General features: G+C 34.9%; 1 protein-coding gene across 1 annotated transcript; it reads right to left on the reverse strand.

Annotated features, from left to right (window-relative positions):
* Positions 1 to 14,606: 14,606 nt before the first annotated feature.
* LOC149812041 (glutamine synthetase nodule isozyme-like) lies at positions 14,607 to 18,900 on the reverse strand. Its single transcript, XM_089993934.1, has 13 exons — positions 18,665 to 18,900; positions 18,526 to 18,565; positions 18,333 to 18,436; positions 18,200 to 18,248; positions 18,001 to 18,107; positions 17,766 to 17,853; positions 16,575 to 16,703; positions 16,413 to 16,487; positions 16,247 to 16,300; positions 15,900 to 15,937; positions 15,655 to 15,814; positions 15,503 to 15,563; positions 14,607 to 14,988 (listed from the first exon to the last, which is right to left on the reverse strand). Exons 1-13 carry the CDS (start codon positions 18,736 to 18,738, stop codon positions 14,894 to 14,896), a joined length of 1,074 nt encoding a protein of 357 aa, XP_089850060.1. The 5' UTR covers positions 18,739 to 18,900; the 3' UTR covers positions 14,607 to 14,893.
* Positions 18,901 to 22,335: the final 3,435 nt, after the last annotated feature.

Here is a 22,335-nt window from a genome sequence, read left to right on the forward strand (position 1 = left end):
TGCTCTACATAAACTTCTTCATTGATGTGTCCATTTAAGAATGCACTCTTAACATCAATTTGATATAACTTTAAGTTCATGTAACTAGCAAAAGCAAGCATCATACGAATTGACTCTAATCGAGCCACTGGTGCATAGGTTTCATCAAAATCTATGCCTTCTTCTTGATTATAGCCTTGTGCCACTAGCCTTGCTTTGTTACGAATGACTTCACCATTTTCATCCAGCTTATTTCGAAAGACTCATCTTGTTCCAATTACTGGATGATCCTTTGGTCTATCAACTAGATCCCAAACATCATTCCTAGTAAATTGGTTAAGTTCTTCAGACATGGCTAAAAGCCAAAATTCATCATCACATGCCTCATTGATATTCTTTGGTTCTAATTTAGATATGAAAGCAACATTTGCAATATATTTTTCTAACTGCCTTCTAGTTTGGACACCACTCTTTATTTCACCAATAACTTATTCATGTGGATGATTAGGAACTTCTTTCCAAACCGGTTGAAGAGGAATATTTTCTTGAGAAGTACTCTCTATCAAGGGTTCTTCTTGAAGTATTGCTTCTTCTTCTTCGATAAGAGGAATAACCTGCTCACAATTCTCATCAAATGCAACATGTAAAGATTCTTCAATACAAGATGTTCTTTTATTGAAAATACGATATACTTTACTTCTAGAAGAATATCCAAGAAATATTGATTCATCTGATTTTGAATCAAACTTATCAAGATTATCTTTGGTATTTAACAAGAAACATTTACTACCAAAAATTTTGAAATATGAGATCTTTGGTATACGATCATAATACAATTCAAAACATGTTTTATGTAAAATTGGTCGAATAAGAACACGATTTAAGACATAACATGCTGTATTAATTGCTTCAGCCCAAAAATATTTTGGTAAATTTTTATCTTGAAGCATGGTTCTAGCACATTCTTGCAAAGTTCTATTCTTTCTTTCAACAACTCCATTTTGTAGAGCCGCTCTAGGAAAAGCAAAGTTGTGAGATATACCATGTAAATCACAAAACTTAAGAAAAGATTCATTTTCAAATTCACCACCATGATCACTACGATTTTTTTTTTAATAATAGATGTAGATTTTTCATTTGTAATTCTTCTACAAAGTTTAGAAAATTCTGAAAAAGCATCATTTTTGCTTTTTAGAAAAATCACCCATGTAAACCGAGAATAATCATCTACTATAACAAAAGCATACTTGCTACCATTCAAACTTTGAATTCTAGATGGTCCAAATAGATCTAAATGTAAAAGTTCAAGAGGACGTTTTGTTGAAACTATATCTTTAGCTTTAAAAGAACTCTTGATTTGTTTACCCCTTTGACAAGCATCACATAAGTGATCCTTTTTATATGGTATTCTAGGTAGGCCTCTTACAAGATCATTCTTGGATAATTTTGAAATAATTTTAAAATTAACATGTCCAAGTCTCTTGTGCCATAACCATTGAATTTCATTTGAAACAATAAGACATTTTTCATTAAAAGAGGGTAATTCACTAAATTTCAATGAAATAATGAATAACAAAATTCATCGCAGTCCGTCTTCACTAAACGACGACTTCGGTTTGGCGACGGATTTATCACCGTCGCTACTCCGTCGTTGAATTTAATGCCCATACTAATTAGCGACGGATATATTCGTCGCTAATCCATCACAAAAAAAGAAAAAAAAATTAAAAATTTAATGTCGAGAAAAAATTTCTCGTGACACAATTTATATCTCATGTACAATTTATATTTCCTGTGAATAAAAAACAAAGTACACATCAAAATACATATAAAAGGAAACTAAAACAATTAATCGATTCACTTTAAAATTTGCAAGTTCTAATTATTTACAATTCAACATTTACATTTTTGAAACAAAAAGAAGGTAGAACAAATTCAACACATAAATCTAATCATCGCCAAGATTTTGTGCGTCCTCTTGTTCAGTGTTTCTATCTGTCCCTTCAGCTCCACTACGCTGATTATTGTCATCAACCTACATGAGAAAAGAAATGTCAGTATTGATAAACAAAATATACTGAAATATAGCCTACTCTATATGTGATTCTATCATGCGCATATGTGTTCTAAGGCAGTAAAAAAACTTTATACATGATTCTATCATGCTCATATGTGTTATAAAGCAGTAAAAAAACTTCATATGTGATTCTATCATGCTCATATGTGTTCTAAGGCAGTAAAAAAACTATATATGTGATTCTACCATGCTCATATGTGCACTAAGGCAATCAAAAAGCTGTATATGTGATTCTACCATGCTCATGTGTGTTCTAAGGCAAGCAAAAAACTATATATGTGATTTTATCATGCTCATGTGTACTTTAAGGCAGTAAAAAAACTTTATATGTGATTCTTCTATGCTCATATGTGCTTTAAGGCAGTAAAAAAATTGTATATGTGATTCTACCATGCTCATATGTGTTCTAAAAATTGTATATGTGATTCTACAAAATCAGAAAACAGAGCATTTGACCCATTTCTATTTTCGGGTCCATGAGAGTTAGTCTTAGGAACCCATATCCATTTGGATTTTGGTTTCCTTTGATAATAAGTATTCTTTCTATAAAAGGATTTAGAATAAACATTTCTAGAATAATCATTTCTAGATGCATTTCTATTAGAACTAGAAAGTTTAGTTTTATGAACAAAAGGTTGAGAATAATGTCTTTGATTTTTCACCACATAGTTTGGTCTATTTTGAGTATCAAAGAAGCTATATCCCAATCCGGTTTTATTAACCGAGCATCTTTGAGAACCAAGAAGTTTTTCTAGATTCTCTTGACCATTTGTGAATTTGGTCACTATAGAAAGAAGATCATTTGACTTTTCTTTAAGACTAGATATTTTTTTTTTGTAAGAGATTGGTTCTAACTCCAATTTCTTTTATCTCAATTGCTTGGCAAGAATTTTCCTTCTTGAGATCTTCTATTTCTTGAAGTAACACTTTATTTTGAGAGTCAAGAGTTAAATTTTCAATTTTTAACTCTTTATTTTTAGAACTAAGACTCTTAAATTTAGCATATAAATCATTAAATGCATCAAATAACTCATCATAGTCAAATTGACTTACCAAATCTTCTTGTGCTATAAAACACATGTTGGCGACTTCTTCATTTGATTCTACATCGGAAGATGAGTCACTATCATCCCAACAGGCTTGAAATGCCTTTTTCTTCTTGAATTGGTCCTTGGGCTTGAATTTGAGAAGAGGACAATCTTGTTACGATAATGAAGCCATACATGATACTTCAAGTACAAGGTTTTGATGATGAGCAAGTGGAATCAACTGCATTTCAGCTAAGGCTATGAAGAAATTGAAGAATTCAGTGAAGAATCCTTGAAGACTAGTGTGCAAATGTTTAATTCATTAAAAAGTCTTAGATTCTTGTAAGAGCCTTACTTAGAGTGCATATTTAGGTTGCATTTCATCTTAAAAGTCTTTAGAAAAACTTTTCTAAAGGAAACTTTTTTGAAAATCTTTTTAGAAAACTCTTTTCTTAAATTTTCATGTTTATTAGTCGACCAATAGACTTATCAGTCAACTAATCCTTTCGCGCCATATTTTCTAAAAAGTCATTCGTGTCAAATTAGTCGACCGAAGATTTTATCAGTCGACTGGACAGAATGTCTGTTTTCTGGGAAATTAGCAACAGTCGACTAATGGTTTTATCAGTCGACTGAACAGAACATGTGTTTTCTGAAAAATTTAGCAGCAGTCGACTAATGCTTTTTATCAGTCGATCGAACAGAATGTTGGTTTTTCAGAAGTTTTTAGCAGCAGTCGACTAAAAGGTTTTTCCGTCTACTGATGATATTATCAGTCGACTAACTTTTCTTAAGTCGACTAAGTTTCAAAAGTTCAGATTTTCAAACGGCTCGATTAACAGATCAGTCGACCGACGATAACTGTCAGTCTACTAATAACTAACTATTAGTCGACTAACTGATGTTTCAGTCGACTAATTTTGCCGTTTTCCTGAAACTTCAAAAAGGCGTGTCTTTTCATTTTTCAAACATTTTGATCGTTCAAAATGGACAGTTTTGACACCCTTTCATACTCTCAACGTATGGAATCTTTTAACTATAAATATGAGTGCATTCTACACTCAAAAATATGAAATTCAATAGAATTATATTGAATTACTTCTTGCTTTTCACTCCTATCCATTCAAGTATTTGTTTTCTCACTCACGTGATATTTTCACTTCAGTTTTTCACTCAAATCACTTTGAGAGATAGTGAATTTGTGAGTAGAGTGTTTCAACAACCTCAAAAGCCAATTGCATTTCATTTGCATTCAAAAGGAAGGCTCATAGGTTGTATTATAAGTTGCTATTTCTTTTGTGTAAAAAGAAGGACTCCTTGGTGTAAAGGAGTTGTTTGCTTTCAGTGGGATTGTTACTGAAAGTGGGACCGGTTATGGTCTGTGTGATCTTGTAGTTTACAAGGTTGATAGTGGAAAATCTCAAGCGGGTTTTGCTTGGGGACTGGATGTAGGTCGGGTTTGACCGAACCAAGATAAAATCTTGTGTTCTTTGTGTGTTTGCTTTGAGATTTGCAAAATCATTCAATATTCCGCAGAAATTTTTAAAAGCACTATTCACCCCCCCCCCCTCTAGTGCTCGTTGCCTCGATCCTAGTGCACTTTCATTTGGTATCAGAGCACAGGTTTGCTATTACTTTGATTTGACGATCATCTAGCATGGCAACTACAACATCTCAGCACAAAGAAGGAAGCTCCTCTGTTCGTCCTCCTCTCTTCGACGGAACAAACTATGGATACTGGAAAGTAAGAATGACAATATTCCTGCAATCCATGGATCTCGATATCTGGAGAGTTGTTTCAGAAAAGTACCAAACTCCATCAACTGATTTCAGTCGATGGACCGATGAAGAAAATACGACTGCTTCACTGAATGTCAAAGCCATGAATGCATTATATTGTGGCGTTGACAAGGTAGAATTCAATCGCATCTCTCAATGCTCTACAGCTAATGAAATTTGGCATACTCTTCTTGTGACACACGAAGGTACGTCAAAGGTAAAGGAATCTAAAATTGCTTCTTTAGTTCATAAATTTGAATTGTTCAAAATGAAGCAAAATGAATCTATATCGGACATGGTAACTAGAATGACCGATATAACTAACACTTTGAAATCCCTTGGAAAAGAATATTCACAAGTGGATTTAGTCAGAAAGATTCTAAGGTGTTTAACTCCTGAATGGGAGAGAAAAACCACTGCTATTGAAGAAGCAAATGATCTCAATACTCTCACTCTTGAAGACTTAGTTGGTAACCTAATGGCATATGAGGTCCAACTTCAAGACAGACAAGAAGAAGAGCCTAAAAAGAAGTCTCTTGCTTTTAAGGCTACTTCTGACTCAGAAAATTCTGAAGAAGATGAAGATATTGCCCTCATCACAAGGCAATTCAGAAGATTCATCAAAAAGGGAAGATTTCAAAGAAAGGCAAAGAAAGCAGATTCTTCCATTCCCAATGAAGTAAAGTGCTTTAACTGCAAAAAGGCAGGACATATCAAGAAAGATTGTCCTCTTCTCAAATTCAAGCCCAAGGACCAATTCAAGAAGAAAAAGGCATTTCAAGCCTGTTGGGATGATAGTGACTCCTCTTCCGATGAAGAATCAAATGAAGAAGTCGCCAACATGTGTTTTGTAGCACAAGAAGATTCGGTAAGTCAATTTGACTATAATGAGTTATTTGAAGCATTTAATGATTTATATGCTAAATTTAAGAGTCTTAATTCTAAAAATAAAGAGTTAAAAACTGAAAATTTAACTCTTGACTCTCAAAATAAAGTGTTACTTCAAGAAATAGAAGATCTCAAGAAGAAAAATTCTTGCCAAGCACTTGAGATAAAAGAAATTGGAGTTAGAACCAATCTCTTACAAAAAAAAAATATCTAGTCTTAAAGAAAAGTCAAATGATCTTCTTTCTATAGTGACCAAATTCACAAATGGTCAAGAGAATCTAGAAAAACTTCTTGGTTCTCAAAGATGCTCGGTTAATAAAACCGGATTGGGATATAGTTTCTTTGATACTCAAAATAGACCAAACTATGTGGTGAAAAATCAAAGACATTATTCTCAACCTTTCGTTCATAAAACTAAATTTTCTAGTTTTAATAGAAATGCATCTAGAAATGTTTATTCTAAATCCTTTTATAGAAAGAATACTTATTATCAAAGGAAACCAAAATCCAAATGGATATGGGTTCCTAAGACTAACTCTCATGAACCCGAAAATAGAAAGGGGTCAAATGCTCTGTTTTCTGATTTTGTTGTAGGTACACAACACAAGGAGCAAATGGATATTGGACAACGGTTGTTCCAAACATATGACTGGAAGGCCGGAGTTATTTTCCACCCTCCAAAATAAGGATGGAGGAATCGTCACCTTTGGTGACAATAACAAGGGAAAAGTGATAGGTATTGGTAATATTGGTAATCCAAAATTTCCCTTGATAGAAAATGTTCTTTTAGTAGATGGTTTAATGCATAATTTAATATTTATTAGTCAATTATGTGATAAAGGTTTTCATGTTTCTTTTGAAAATGATTTATGCTTAATTTCTGATTTTCAATCTAAAAAGATCAATTTTAAAGGTAAAAGAAGAAACAATGTGTATGAACTATATCTAGATGAATTACCCTCTTTTAATGAAAAATGTCTTATTGTTTCAAATGAAATTCAATGGTTATGGCACAAGAGACTTGGACATGTTAATTTTAAAATTATTTTAAAATTATCCAAGAATGATCTTGTAAGAGGCCTACCTAGAATACCATATAAAAAGGATCACTTATATGATGCTTGTCAAAGGGGTAAACAAATCAAGAGTTCTTTTAAAGCTAAAGATATAGTTTCAACAAAACGTCCTCTTGAACTTTTACATTTAGATCTATTTGGACCATCTAGAATTCAAAGTTTGAATGGTAGCAAGTATGCTTTTGTTATAGTAGATGATTATTCTCGGTTTACATGGGTGATTTTTCTAAAAAGCAAAAACGATGCTTTTTCAGAATTTTCTAAACTTTGTAGAAGAATTACAAATGAAAAATCTACATCTATTATTAAAAAAAAAATCGTAGTGATCATGGTGGTGAATTTGAAAATGAATCTTTTCTTAAGTTTTGTGATTTACATGGTATATCTCACAACTTTGCTTTTCCTAGAGCGGCTCTACAAAATGGAGTTGTTGAAAGAAAGAATAAAACTTTGCAAGAATGTGCTAGAACCATGCTTCAAGATAAAAATTTACCAAAATATTTTTGGGCTGAAGTAATTAATACAGCATGTTATGTCTTAAATCGTGTTCTTATTCGACCAATTTTACATAAAACATGTTTTGAATTGTATTATGATCGTATACCAAAGATCTCATATTTCAAAATTTTTGGTAGTAAATGTTTCTTGTTAAATACCAAAGATAATCTTGATAAGTTTGATTCAAAATCAGATGAATCAATATTTCTTGGATATTCTTCTAGAAGTAAAGTATATCGTATTTTCAATAAAAGAACATCTTGTATTGAAGAATCTTTACATGTTGCATTTGATGAGAATTGTGAGCAGGTTATTCCTCTTATCGAAGAAGAAGAAGCAATACTTCAAGAAGAACCCTTGATAGAGAGTACTTCTCAAGAAAATATTCCTCTTCAACCGGTTTGGAAAGAAGTTCCTAATCATCCACATGAACAAGTTATTGGTGAAATAAAGAGTGGTGTCCAAACTAGAAGGCAGTTAGAAAAATATATTGCAAATATTGCTTTCATATCTAAATTAGAACCAAAGAATATCAATGAGGCATGTGATGATGAATTTTGGATTTTGGCCATGTCTGAAGAACTTAACCAATTTACTAAGAATGATGTTTGGGATCTAGTTGATAGACCAAAGGATCATCCAGTAATTGGAACAAGATGGGTCTTCCGAAATAAGCTGGATGAAAATGGTGAAGTCATTCGTAACAAAGCAAGGCTAGTGGCACAAGGCTATAATCAAGAAGAAGGCATAGATTTTGATGAAACCTATGCACCAGTGGCTCGATTAGAGTCAATTCGTATGATGCTTGCTTTTGCTAGTTACATGAACTTCAAGTTATATCAAATTGATGTTAAGAGTGCATTCTTAAATGGACACATCAATGAAGAAGTTTATGTAGAGCAACCTCCAAGCTTTGAAAATGAGAAATATCCAAAAAAGGTCTACAAATTGAAAAGAGCTCTGTATGGACTCAAACAAGCACCAAGAGCGTGGTATGAAAGACTACGAAATTTTCTAGAACAATCTGGTTTTTCCATTGGTCGGGTAGACTCCACTTTATTTATTAAACATTTTAATTCAGATATTCTTATTATGCAAATTTATGTTGATGACATAATATTTGGTTCTACTAATGATTCTCTTTGTAAAGAATTTGCTAAGGCTATGCAGGAAGAGTTTGAAATGAGATTGATGGGCGAATTAAACTACTTCCTTGGACTTCAAATAAAGCAAACTGAAGAAGGAATCTTCATCAATCAGGCTAAGTATACAAAAGAACTTCTCAAGAGATTTGGGATGGACTCATCGAAATCAAGAAGGAATCCTATGTGTACAACTACTTCTCTTGATAAAGATGAAAATGGTAAAAGTGTAGATACTAAGCTCTACAGAGGTATGATCGGATCTCTATTATACTTAACTGCTAGTCGACCTGATATTATGTTTAGTGTTTGTATGTGTGTAAGATTTCAAGCTTATCCAAAGGAATCTCATTTAACTGCAGTAAAACAAATTCTTCGTTATTTGAAAGATACTTCAGATTTCAGTTTGTTTTACCCAAAATCATCTTCCTTTGATTTAGTTTCATATAGTGATGCAGATTTTGCAGGAACTAAATCTGATCGCAAGAGTACTAGTGGAACTTGTCATTTCTTGGGAAATTCCTTAGTCTCTTGGTTTAGTAAAAAGCAAAATTCAGTATCACTCTCAACAACTGAAGCTGAATATATAGCAGCTAGTTTAGCATGTTCACAAGTACTTTGGATGAAACAGACCTTAAAAGATTTTGGTTTGAATTACTCCACAACAACTATTTATTGTGATAACACTAGTGCTATAAATCTTTCGAAAAATCCTATTCAGCACTCAAGAACTAAGCATATTGAAGTTAGACATCATTTTTTAAGAGATCATGTGTTAAAAGGAGATATTTCGTAAAATTTTATTTTCACTAAAGAACAACATGCCGATATCTTCACTAAACCTCTTAAAAATGAAGATTTTATGAGAATTAGGAGAGAACTAGGTATTTGCTCGTTTTTGGATTTATAAAAATGCTGATTTTTGAACAAAATCTCAAAATCGCACTATTTTAGAAGACCGATAAAATTCTAGTCGACTGGTGTTTTTATATTTTGGAATGTATCGCATCATATTAGTCGACCGATATAGTTCTAGTCGACTGATGATATTTTTAGAATAAGTCGCACTTTTTTAGTCGACCGATAAAGTTTTAGTCGACTAACTTTTTTTTTTTAAAAAAAAAAACGAAACCCTTAAACCAAAAACCCCTCTTTCTCTTTTGCCTCTCTTTGTGCCGTTCGACTCCATCATCGTCAGGATTTTCTTACCATAACAGGGAGACGCCGGAATCTTGTGGCCGTGATTTTAAAACGCTGGAATCCTCTTGCAGTGACTGGCGCATCTTCAAAACACGCCGGAACTCTCTTGCCGTGTTTTAAAATAGAGATACGAGTTAAAAGTCTATTTCTGCATATGCTATTTTTGCCCTTACACTTTTTGATTCTGACAAAGGGGGAGAAAAAGATAAAGATAAAGATAGCATTACAGGAGATCTTGCATTGATAAAGATAGCATTACAAGAGATCTTGCATGAGAAATGCAAAATTAAGAGAAAAAGAAAGCTTTGAATGAATGTATTTCTAAATGCATGAAGAAATGATGAATGGAAATGCAAACCAATCAATATGTGATATATGTGCTTTAAATGTGCTAACTCTTAATGTTTTGCAGCATATTGATAGGGGAAGTAAAATCTCCATCTATGCATTTAAATGCTTCATCTTTGATTAAGTTTGTCATCATCAAAAAGGGGGAGATTGTTACGACAATGAAGCCATACATGATACTTCAAGTACAAGGTTTTGATGATGAGCAAGTGGAATCAACTGCATTTCAGCTAAGGCTATGAAGAAATTGAAGAATTCAGTGAAGAATCCTTGAAGACTAGTGTGCAAATATTTAATTCATTAAAAAGTCTTAGATTCTTGTAAGAGCCTTACTTAGAGTGCATATTTAGGTTGCATTTCATCTTAAAAGTCTTTAGAAAAACTTTTCTAAAGGAAACTTTTTTGAAAATCTTTTTAGAAAACTCTTTTCTTAAATTTTCATGTTTATTAGTCGACCAATTGGCGACAGATACAGTCTGCCGCTACTTAGCGACGGAATTGGCGCCAGATATATGTCGTCGCTTATTAGCATCGAAAAATTCGCGATGGAAGATATCTGTCGCTAATCCGACGTTAATCTATCTCTAAACAGGTTAGTGATGGATTAGCGACGGATTTAGGTCATCGCTAATCCGCTGGTTTGTTGTAGTGCACGTACATTCAACTGTTTTGTTGTCAACATTGTACGTAACATGTGCTTCTTTCCTTTTTGGATGCTCTTCGCCCTCCCATACAACATGGTATTTGTGCATATTCCCATATTGCATACGTTTTTCTATGTTGCAATTCATAACCTATATAACCTCCTTCTTAGTTTATTCAAATGCAGTTAGTGTGTACAGATTTGCAGGTCGCATTAATATTTTTATACCCAAAGTTACAGGGCGGGTGTTGAAGCATTTCACATCTTGTTCAAGCTCATTCTATCTAAGATTGTCTACAAATAATTCATATTGTTCTATGAAGCGAAACATTGTTAAACATGAATATAAGGTTTTTCCAGTATGGCATACATAGATTCAACTCTTTGTGTGATTATCATACATGCACAAAAGTATTGTCTTTCATATGTCAATGCCCACTTCTCTTTGTCTGCGTATAAATGTTATAACCACACACAGTCTTCAAAATCGTATATCTGAATCATTTGCTCTCAATCAGACATAAATGTGACCTCATCTATGCTCTCAAGTACACACTTTCTAAACTTTTTATCAACCCATGTCTTCTGATTAAAAATATGTCCTATGTTCTTTGTTGCATTTTGAAAGATATGCCACAAACATAGGCGATGATGTGCATATGGCCATACATGAGACACTGCAGTTGCAATTGCATGATCACTATATGTAAGTACAGTTGCAGGGTACTTCTCATTCATTGCCTGTGTAAATACTCTGAACAACCACTCAAAGGTTTTCTTAGTCTGGTCATACAAAAAAGCGTCGCCTAATATGCAACTTCGTGAGTGATGGTTAACTCCGACAAACTGCGCAAATAGTCATTGTTCCGTATTATTCTTCACTGTCGTATAAAAAACAAGTACATCATTGAAGCATACATAATCTACGCTTGACTTTGAATCTGCCCAAAACATATTCACAGCATGCCCATCTTCATCTAGTTGCATTGCACTAAAGAAACCAGGGTCATTGCTTGAATTCTTCTATAGGTAATCAACCAAAGAACATATTCCTCCATTCTTCATGTTGTCTGACCTCTTCTTTCTCAAGTGGTTTCTTAAATCCATAGGTGTGAATGGTACATTCTTGCAACCACCATCTATATGTGCGCATAAATTGTATGTTTTTCTTGGTGCAATGCCTGCGCTATCAGCTATTTCAGTAATTACAGCATGCGCTTCAGTTACTTTACGATGTGACCTTAACATAGGAGTCATAAATGAAGTGGTTAATTCATAGTTATGATCATTGATTAAAGTATAAACTACATATTTCCTATTCAAAAGTCTTCTTAACACCATTCTCGCTGAACAACCACATCTTGAATCCGACTTGCTCCTTGTTGGATTTCCACTTGACTTATTCCAATCTTGCTTAGAACAAATATATGTTTTTCTCACCATAACACCCTGTGCATATTTTGCCCAAGAATACATTCTAACACTGAAGCCAAGTTTTAAGGCATAATCATTGTAAAATTTGTATGCAGCTTCCGCATTATTAAACCGCATTCCCTTTATGGGAAAAGAGTCAAGTGTATTATCATGTAGACTTAAGGTGTCTGCACCTTTATCAAGTGCACTGTCATGATCGTCTACCTCATTATCGAATTGCATTTTATCTGCTGAAATATTCAAGTCAAGAGTGAATCCAATGCTTGCACCCTTCTTATCATGTGCATCATTAGTGCGCATATTCACTTCTTTAGGTGTGTCGATAGTATGGATGTCTGTTGCTTTATGACTTTCCAATGATTGAGATACATCATCTTCACTGCAACTAGTTGATATGCTCAACACTGTCATGAGCAAAATATCAATTTGTGTTAGCCAGAGCATACATTTACTATGATTTATTCAAGATGCATATAACAACGGCTACTGATTAGTTAAGCAAGTCAAAGAAACGATTGAATGAATCACAGTATCAAAGCAACAACATAATAGCTTACAAATTAATATTAACAAACAAAACCATATCTCACAAATCGACACTAGAAAACACATAATATCTTACAAATCGATATACGACAATTCAACATAATATATTACGAATTGGTATACGACAATTCAACATAATATCTTACAAATCGATATACGACAATTCGGCATAATATATTATGAATTGGTATATGGCAATTCAACATAATATCTTACAAATCGATATACAGCAATTCAACATAATATATTACAAATTGATATTAACAAACAAAACAATATCTCACAAATCAATACTAGAAAACACATAATATCTTACAAATCGATATACGACAATTCAACGTAATATATTACAAATCGATATTAACAAACAAAACAATATCTCACAAATTGATACTAGAAAATATATAATATCTTACAAATCGATATACGATAATTCAGCATAATATATTACAAATCGATATTAACAAACAAAACAATATCTCACAAATCAATACTAGAAAACACATAATATCTTATAAATCAATATACAACAATTTAGCATAATATATTACAAATCGATATTAACAAACAAAATAATATCTCACAAATCGACATTAGAAAATATATAATATCTTACAAATCGATATACAACAATTCAGCATAATATATTACAAATTGATATTAACAAACAAAACAATATCTCACAAATCGATATACATGTTACTACAACCGCAATTTGTGTTACATTGCATATACTAAGTGAATGGACGATACCAGATGGGGTAGAGGCCCTTGCTCGCATATGTAACCAAGCATTCTTGTCAACAGATCCCACCGCCTTATAAATATCTTCAAGTTTCCAACCATCGAAACGATAAAATCTAGCTGCAATAACAAGACAACGCCTTAATGACACTCACGATGACATACGTTCTTCAACAATAGCATGATGACATGAAAATGACTCACCACACTTTAATGGCACTTGTTGAAATGTTTGTGCGTTATTGCTTTTTTCCATACTACCTAACAAAAATGAAGAAGAAGAGAATACTGTAAAAAGAGATGGCTGACAAATCTTCCTATGACGCCCACCAATGATCGAACCAGTCGTTCGATTTATAGTTATCTTCACGAGGTAGGAACGAACCCGGAAAAGTTTTTTATCTGACACAAGGCAGGAATGAGAAGGCGGTCATGTGTTGTAACACAAGCTAAAAACAAAGGCAGAGCGTGCAAATCTATATACGGGGAGCGGGAAGACATTTTCATCCAATGCATATCTATCTTACTAGAGGACATTTCAGTCGTGGGCAACATTGGCATATGAATTATCGCGGGTCTCAAGATATTCCTTCGTACACACCGGAACACGCGAATTTGTGTTACAGGGAGAACAGACAATACCCTCTCATCTAAAATAGATTTCAAAAGGGGTGTTTGGTGTTTGGATGCATCCATTCGTCCATAAAATCTGGATATGATGGTGTTACTTTTCTGCTACAACATTAGGTTGGTTATGCAACTATGATGTCTTTGTTCTCTGGGTAAGTGAATGCATCCAAACATCCCTAAAGCGATATTTCTTATTTCTGGATTTAGATAGCTTTCGTTTCTTCAAAATCCAACTCGATCGGTCCAATGAGTAGCTCCCAAACAGGGAAACCACCTTGAGTTAGGGCAGGGGAAATGAAGCCTCGGTTTCATGTTCATTCCCCATTTCCATGTCAAACAAATTCGTGGTTTATGGCATTCTCTCGTTTCAGATAGCCACATTCGATGGGATTTTCTAACAAAATTGCCTTAAAAAGAACCAGTAATTTTTTCAGATTTATATCCCTAGGAAACCACATCCGGCACGAAGATGTGATTCGCCCTGGCTCAGCCTCCCATACCTATGGTCATCATGCGGGATCAGAGATATGCTAATGTGCTATTGTTGAATCGAATTATTATACAATCAAAGGATACTTTAAGAATAAAGAACAATTTGGAAATGCCCCAGGTAAGAGATTGCATTTTATTAGGACACTTGCACTGTTATTGGAAAAGCATAATTGAACAAGAAGCAGAGAGTACAGTCCTGATCAAGCCTCCCTGCTCAACTCAGCCATGGAAGCAATCCCAAAGGCCCACAGTACAGTCCTTAACTACCAAGCCAGAGAAATGAGACCCCTTGCAAAGAAGTGCATCTCAAACACGGACCCTCACAAACTGCATCAAAAACACCACAAGAAAAAGCTCTGAAGGAGAACACACGAGCTTGGGAGTCTGCTTTATGTTGGCTTCCACAGGATTGTTGTGTCAGCAATCATTGAAGTAACAATGTAGGGATCCATATTGGAAGCAGGCCTCCTATCCTCGAAGTATCCTGTGTCACAGAACCACATCTCACCTTAGAAATCTTTAGTTGTGATCATAGTTACCGTAGTATGAAATGGTCGTGAGAAGTGATGCATGAAGCTGTAAGTTGAGTGTTTCACAAATATCTAACGCACGAAACATTTAGGAAGCATAAGAGAAAGCAAGTAGCAGCAATTGAATCATGTAAAAAAGTCATAAAAAATCTAAACAAAGTTTGTATTGTTTTCATTAATTTAAGAAAAAGAAAGTACTATTCTTCTACCATTAGAAGTGCATTTTCCACAAAAAAAAATTGTTCGATTTTATATCCAAAAGAACAAGCTTTTATTTTCTGAAAGCAAGACTTTTTATAAAGTTTTAGAAGCACGAAAGGAGTTTGTGGTTTCACATTTCTGTAGTGTGCTTCTGAGATTTTTCAGAAGCTTCTGATAACTATGGTTGTGATCAAGCGTAGTGCAGGAACATCTTTCCAAGATAATCCAGGGATCCAGAGCAGCATGTAAAAGTTGGTTGAATCTCACCTTTTCCAGATTTTTCAGTGTCACGGCCGACCCTGATGGAGGCACCACGGTTTGCAACACCCTGTTAGTTGAAACATGCAAAATTAGTTTCTTCCACCACTAATTTACCAAAGATGCATAGTTGGCTGCTGTGAAAAAACAGATCAAGATACCCATGAGAAAGTGTTAATGTCTGCAGTTTCATGTCGCCCAGTCAAACGCCGTTCATTTCCTTCACCATATGCAGCAATGTGTTCCTTGTGCCTCAGCTGCAGTTTCCCAATGGCCTCCTTGATCACAGCCAGGCCCCCCTCACTCCTCATTGATTTTGTACTGACATAGGAAAAAGAGTGAAGTTTAGAAAAGCTTAAAGGAGCTTGGATTTTCATCCAGTACTCTGATAAATCAATTGCTTTACCTGTAATTTGTATGTGCACCAGCACCATTCCAGTCTCCCTATACATAACATATACAATGGTTAACAATTTTGCTCCAAAAATTACCATACGAGAAGGGAATCAATGCAGCATTCAAGAAGAACCACTGTCATATTCATCACCAACTTCAAGCCTCTTTTGTATACACAGGCTTTTCTTCAAAAATCTGTTTTTGATTGATAGGAGATTACTAGTCTCCTATACTTTTCAGGTCTTAGTTTGGTTGTCCATTATTTTTACTCTGCCCCAAATTGTTGAGTTCTAAAATTGTTTGTGGCTTGGAATGTGAGAAGGAAAGAAATATCACCAAGAGAATAAATATACTCACTGGGATGGGCTTAGGATCAAATGAAAGGACTACTCCAGCAACCTCTGTAATTCTCTGTAAATAAACATACCCAACATGATCAGATATATGAGAAATCTGAAGTATAAATTATCTAGCACTTATGCTAGCAGTAGCATCAAGCAATGAAACAGATTAGTGTGATTACCTCAAGAATATAGCGAGCAACCCACATCTCATCACCAGCAGAGATACCAACAGAAGGGCCAACTTGGAACTCCCACTGGCAAAGGAAAAAAGTGATCTCAGTGGGAATTCAGAGCAGGAAAAAGAGAAAGTACAACGGAAGCAGTAAGAACAGGGAATCTACCTGGCCTGGCATAACTTCACCATTGATGCCACTAATGTTGATCCCTGCATAAAGGCATGCTTTGTAGTGGGCATCTACAATGTCACGGCCGAACGATTTGTCGGCACCAGCACTGCAATAGTATGGCCCCTGAGCCACATGCATATCATCACAGTTAAAAAGAAATTAACAGAAATTTTAGTGAATGCTAATGAAGAGCCCTTGTCATTCTTGAAAATGATGTATAGATTATATCCGATCCATCTTCAATTGTAAACCAGCCGTAGGCCTACTACTTTCATAATTTTGGTGGGCCACTGATCTGAATTTTTTTTTTTGGTCTGGCGCTCAAGACCCTTGATATCCAACATTGAATTGGAGTACTGGACAAGGAGAAAGCTCAGTTCATTTATGAAATTTTCCCCTCCAAGTTTCAGATCAGAGGATCTACAGGATATGTGCAGGAACTCGACCATGCTCAGAAATTTTGTAAAGAGTCAAGCATCCAAAACTTGGATTTTCTTATTGAAAACACAGTATCCAACTGTTGATTCCTAGCAAATGGACCATATCGAACACATCTACTGGGTTGGATTTGTACAAAAAAGTATCAGAAATACCCAGTTCATCCGTAGTTCACATAGTTCAGTGATATACATATACACACACGATTGGGCGTATTAATGAACGCCTAATCATCGAACAGGGGGTCGGACTTGATGGGCTTGTCCGATTCCCCTTTTTGGGGGGTTTTTTGGACCTTTAACTGCAGTGATCTGGGCGGAAGACGAAAAAAAATAGCGGCTAATCCGCATCAGCGCAGAAATGGGTTTGATATTTACACATCTAACGGTTCAGATCTATCATAGAACACTTAAAAAACTTGTAGGGCAGAACGGGGCAGAACGAAAAATGGGTTCTAATATGTTTGGTTCTCAATATATATATATATATATATATATATATATATATATATATATATATATAAACACAAGATTTTTATGATAACGAACAAAGAACCGGTTACATACATACAAAAGAGCTAATGAAGCAGAACCTTGCATGTTTAACGAGAGAAGATAAGGTAAGATAAGGAAACAAAGCAGATGCAAGTGGGACAAATTCTAGATAAAATTCTCTCTATTTAAAATTAAAGGAAAAAGGAAATGCTGGAGCAGGAGGAGGAGTCCAATTAACGCTAAGTTTAATCACCTGAGGACCAGGGAAGCCACCAATAGGCCATCCAAGAGGCCAGTTAACATCCTTCTGAAGAAGGGTGTACTCCTGCTCAATACCATACCTGTTTTTTTTTTCATTTTGTTCAGTTAATGTTTCCACAAAAAAAATGTCACAGAAGCAAAGAAGGGTTAAAGACTCCATCATCGCTACCATTATTCTTACTATCAAGAACATAAAGGCAGAAAACAGAGAGAGAGAAAGAGAGTACCAGGGCACTTCTGCTACAACATCAGGATGGCTAAATATTTTTGCAGCGTTGTATCTCTTGTTTGTTGGAATTGGCTCCCCAGCGGGCGTGTATGTGTCACACATCACCTGAATACAGTAGAGGAGTAAATATTAAAAATTAGTTGATGTGGAATGACTATTTGCTATTTGCGTCAAAAGAGCAAAAGTTCAAGACTTACCAAAATGTTATTTCCTCTTCTGAATGGGTCAGGGAAAATGGCTTGTGGGCTGTTTCAATATATTTTGAAAATAAATAAATAAACATCTATGCCAATCACAAAACTTTTTGAGAAAAATAAACAAGAAACTTACTATAATATGACTTCGCTGTCTTGTCCCGGAGCTTGACCAGTGCTAGAACCATCATAGTTCCATTTTGGGAGCTGGTGGGGGTCAGTCACAGGGCCAGAGAGTGTCTGCCAACCAACAAAATATAAATCAATAACATAAACGATCATGAAAAAATCATCTCAGGCACTTGAATAAGAAGAAAACAGATAATTACTCTTGCTTTGCTCCTCATATCCATTCCGGAGCCACCAACCCTGTCAACCAAAGGAAACAGAACTTGGTTTCAGCAAAACCTCATCGTAATAGAATGAACCAACTCATAACACCCCACAAAAATGGAACAAGGACATCACCATATGTACTCAGCAATGATCTTGTCTGTGTGATCAGACAGGTTCATGTTAATCAAATCTGAAAGAAGAGACATCTTTAAATCCTTCAACAGAATTCAAACAAGAAGGAAGACAGAAGCAGAGTCTCTTCCCTCTTGATAAGCTCTCTATGAATAGATGAAGAAGAGCACTTGATGCACAAGAATTTATAATGATGCCCGGGGCTTACAATTTGCTGAAATACCTTTTTTATTGCTAATTTTTAAACAGGGAAGCTTTCTTGCAACGAAATAAACTACAGTGGTCTTTGAGAAAATTTGCAAATATGCCACTTGAGACGACTCTTGGATACTTGACTTTGCTGAAATTATTCATTGATATGCCCCTTAGAATATGGTTGAATTGGGCCCCACATGCATGATGTGGGGACCACTGGCCTTGCTTGAATTGCTGGTTTCCATGGACCATCTGTGCCTTTGGTTGCTACAACCACTGGTTTGGAATATTGCATGAATGGTGTCGTAAGGATTGCATCATTACCCAAAGTTTCTTTAATATTGCTATTAAGTAAGCCTCATGTGGAACCCCACATTAATAATGACTGCTGATTCTATGTCAAAATTTAGATTCTTAGCCCATTCACCTTTTGGTTAATGTAAGCATCATTATCAGGCAGTGGTTCTTCTGATCGATGAAAGATTTTCCCAAGTAGGATTCGAACCTACGACCAATCGGTTAAGACCGCTCTACCACTGAGGCCTAAAAAACTGCCTCAAGGACCCGCTTCCCAACGGTACACTTTTCATGATCCAAGGATCAAGCTTTCAGCAGTTATCCGCTCCGCACTTGGCTACCCAGCGTTTACCGAATTTACATATACTAATTAAGGACATTGATCCTTAAGATCGTGCTATTAATGTTTTGTCATGTTACTTTGCAATATGTTAATATCAGGTTTCTTACCACAACATATTATCGACTGTTGGTAAAAAATAAAGCTTTATATATCGTCGCAAAAGCTTCTGTTATGACAATAAACTTGGTTATTACCAGGCTTAATTATACACATATGAAAGCACAAATCTAAAGAATTTGATATAAATATTTTGAAATTGCTATTAGATATGTTAAGTAGGATTTATCAGTAATTTTATAATTGGAATTAGAAAAATGAACCTAGCTCTAATTCGTGCTTGTTCAGGATAGCATCTTTTTCCTTTTTTTTCCTCCCTCTCTTTTCAGTGCACTCTATTTTAAAAAAGAGGGATTGCATCTAACTTTTTTGGCAAAATTCAAAAATAAACCTAACATTAGGAAATTTTCAACGAGGCCACAAAGTCTTGTTCAAGTAAATTTAAAAAAAAATGATTAAAATTAATTGTAGTTAGTGCTAACCTATCTTGGATTAGTTCAACTTTTAGTTAATTGTTTTTTATTTTGTCAAGACGTGGATTGATATTTATATCATTGTCTTACCCATGCCACAAGAAGTTTATCCAATTTGTAGAAATTGAGTTGGAAGTTCCATGGAGAAGAGAGAGAAAAAAGTAATTAATAAGGTTGAAAAGGACATATTTGAGATTCCACTTTAATTAAATGTCGAATGTCCATTCATTTTCTTCTAATACCTAAACCAGCCAAATATGTAAACTGATATGAACCCAGATTTTCATAGTTTTTTTTTTTTTCAAAAAATTTACCACACTGATGCGATCTAGATGCTTGGTTTTATAGAAACAGACTCTTAGATCATCTGATTGTGATGGATAAGAAAGATCTTTTAAATGGACTACACCGAATGCATTTGCCAGGTTAGATTTGCAAAAACCTTATGAAAATCTCGTAGTTTTCATATTCTGCTGGTTTACATATTCCAGTTTTTCTTTCCCACTTAAATATGCAAACCAAATTTGCAAATCGGGTTCTGAGGATTTTTTTTAGTTCTGGCCATATGTGATCTACATGATTGATTTTATAGGGATCGATTCTTGGATTATCAATTCCAACACATGGATAGGGGTTTTGTGGTGTGTGAAAATCAATGCTTAAAATTTTTACAAATATCCAAGGCTCAATCGTTGGATAGGATTCAGAACGATTCACTTGAGAATCGGTATTGGCCGATAACCGATACTGACAACATTGGTATCAACTCTTACAGCGTTGTGAATTAATTACTTGGCCTCTACGAGGGTACGCCCATTTGATGCCCACTTTTAGATTTGACATCATCTATCTAGCTTTACCGGCAACTCCCTTATCCTCTCTGGTTTTTTTTTTCATAATCTTTGATAAGTCATTTCTTCATGGTATGCCGCCCCAAGTTTAGGGGTAGGCAGCCGGCCGGCCCAGCCCGCTAATGGACTGGACCGGGCTGAGCCAAATCCCAGTTTGGGCTGGCCCGCCGAAAAACCTCAGCACACAGCCTGCCCATTAGAACCATGGGCCTAATCGGGCTGGGCCAGGCCTATATATATATATATATATATATATATATATTAGAGGTGGGCAAAGGGCAGGGCATCACGGCCCAGATCGCAACAGGCCGGGCTTGGGCTTGGGCTTGGGCTCGGCCTGAACAGGCCCGGCCCTTTGCCCACCTCTACCCAGTTAACAAAACAATTTAAATTCCTATGGCTAGAGGAAGTGGGACTCGATGTCAGCTACTGGCCAACTTTGATTGGTTATCTATGGATGCACTTGTTTAGACAGAATCATAGTCGCAAATCCTGTCCTCAGAAAAGTCTGTGCAATTGAAAATCTTGCAAATTTAAAAAGAAAAAACAATTAGTAAAATGTTTCGATATTATATATATATATATATATATATATATATATATATATATACACACGAATGAGTAAACACGATAGGCTATGTGAAAATATCAGTTTTTGTGTTATATCCACAAAAATTTCAAAATACCAGCGATAATTGTGATAATGAGGTGGTCCATTAGGGGCTGTTTGATCCCCTGTCTCCATGCGATTTCTGACAGAAATTGTGCTGGGCGCGAGGGGATATAACAAACTAAGGACTCAGGATGAGTGTAACGCGTACGCCTGATCCTTTTTGCCAAGTAATTTTTGTTTTACCCCCCTCCCTATTATGGTTAGAATCTCTCTCTCTCTCTCTCTCTCTCTCTCTCTCTCTCTCTCTTAACAAGGCAGTGAGGAGGTGAGGCCGGCGGTGTGGGGTGAGGTGGCACCGGGGGTCATCGACTCCAGTGGTTAGAATGCCGACGAAGCCTCTTCTCCTTCTTCTTCATTCTTCTTCCTTTTCTTCTTTCCTCCCTGCCTGTCTCTCTTTCTTGGTAAGCTTTTTGTAGTTAATTTGATTAGTTTTTTTTTCTTTGATCAGGGTTTTGAATCAAAAATTTTAAATTAAAGATTTTTATAGTTAATTTGATTAAGGTTTTCTTTGATTTGATTAGATTTTTTTATTTAGGGCTTTGAGTCAATTTTTTTAAATTAGGACTTTTTATAATTAATTTGATTAGAAATTTTTTATTTGAATAGATTTTTTTATTTAGTACTTTGAATCAAAATTTTAAAATTAGAGATTTTTATAGTTAATTTGATTAAGGTTTTTTTATTTGATTTTCTTCGATTAGGGCTTTAAATCAAATTTTTTTAATTAGGTCTTTTTATAGTTAATTTGATTAGGATTTTTTTTATTAGAGTTTTTTTCTTGA

Source organism: Nuphar pumila, chromosome 17 (genome assembly GCF_984573655.1).
Source record: "Nuphar pumila chromosome 17, dmNupPumi1.hap1.1, whole genome shotgun sequence".
NCBI lineage: Eukaryota > Viridiplantae > Streptophyta > Magnoliopsida > Nymphaeales > Nymphaeaceae > Nuphar > Nuphar pumila.

Bases quoted from the DNA above. Each gene is read 5' to 3' on its own strand.
- LOC149812041 (XM_089993934.1), bottom strand. From the start codon at position 18,738: ATGTCTCTTCTTTCAGATTTGATTAACATGAACCTGTCTGATCACACA. The intron at 18,437-18,525 runs GTAATTATCTGT...GTTGGTTGGCAG, and splicing joins ATATGAGGAGCAAAGCAAGA to ACACTCTCTGGCCCTGTGAC. The intron at 16,301-16,412 runs GTAATCACACTA...GTTTATTTACAG, and splicing joins TTGCTCGCTATATTCTTGAG to AGAATTACAGAGGTTGCTGG.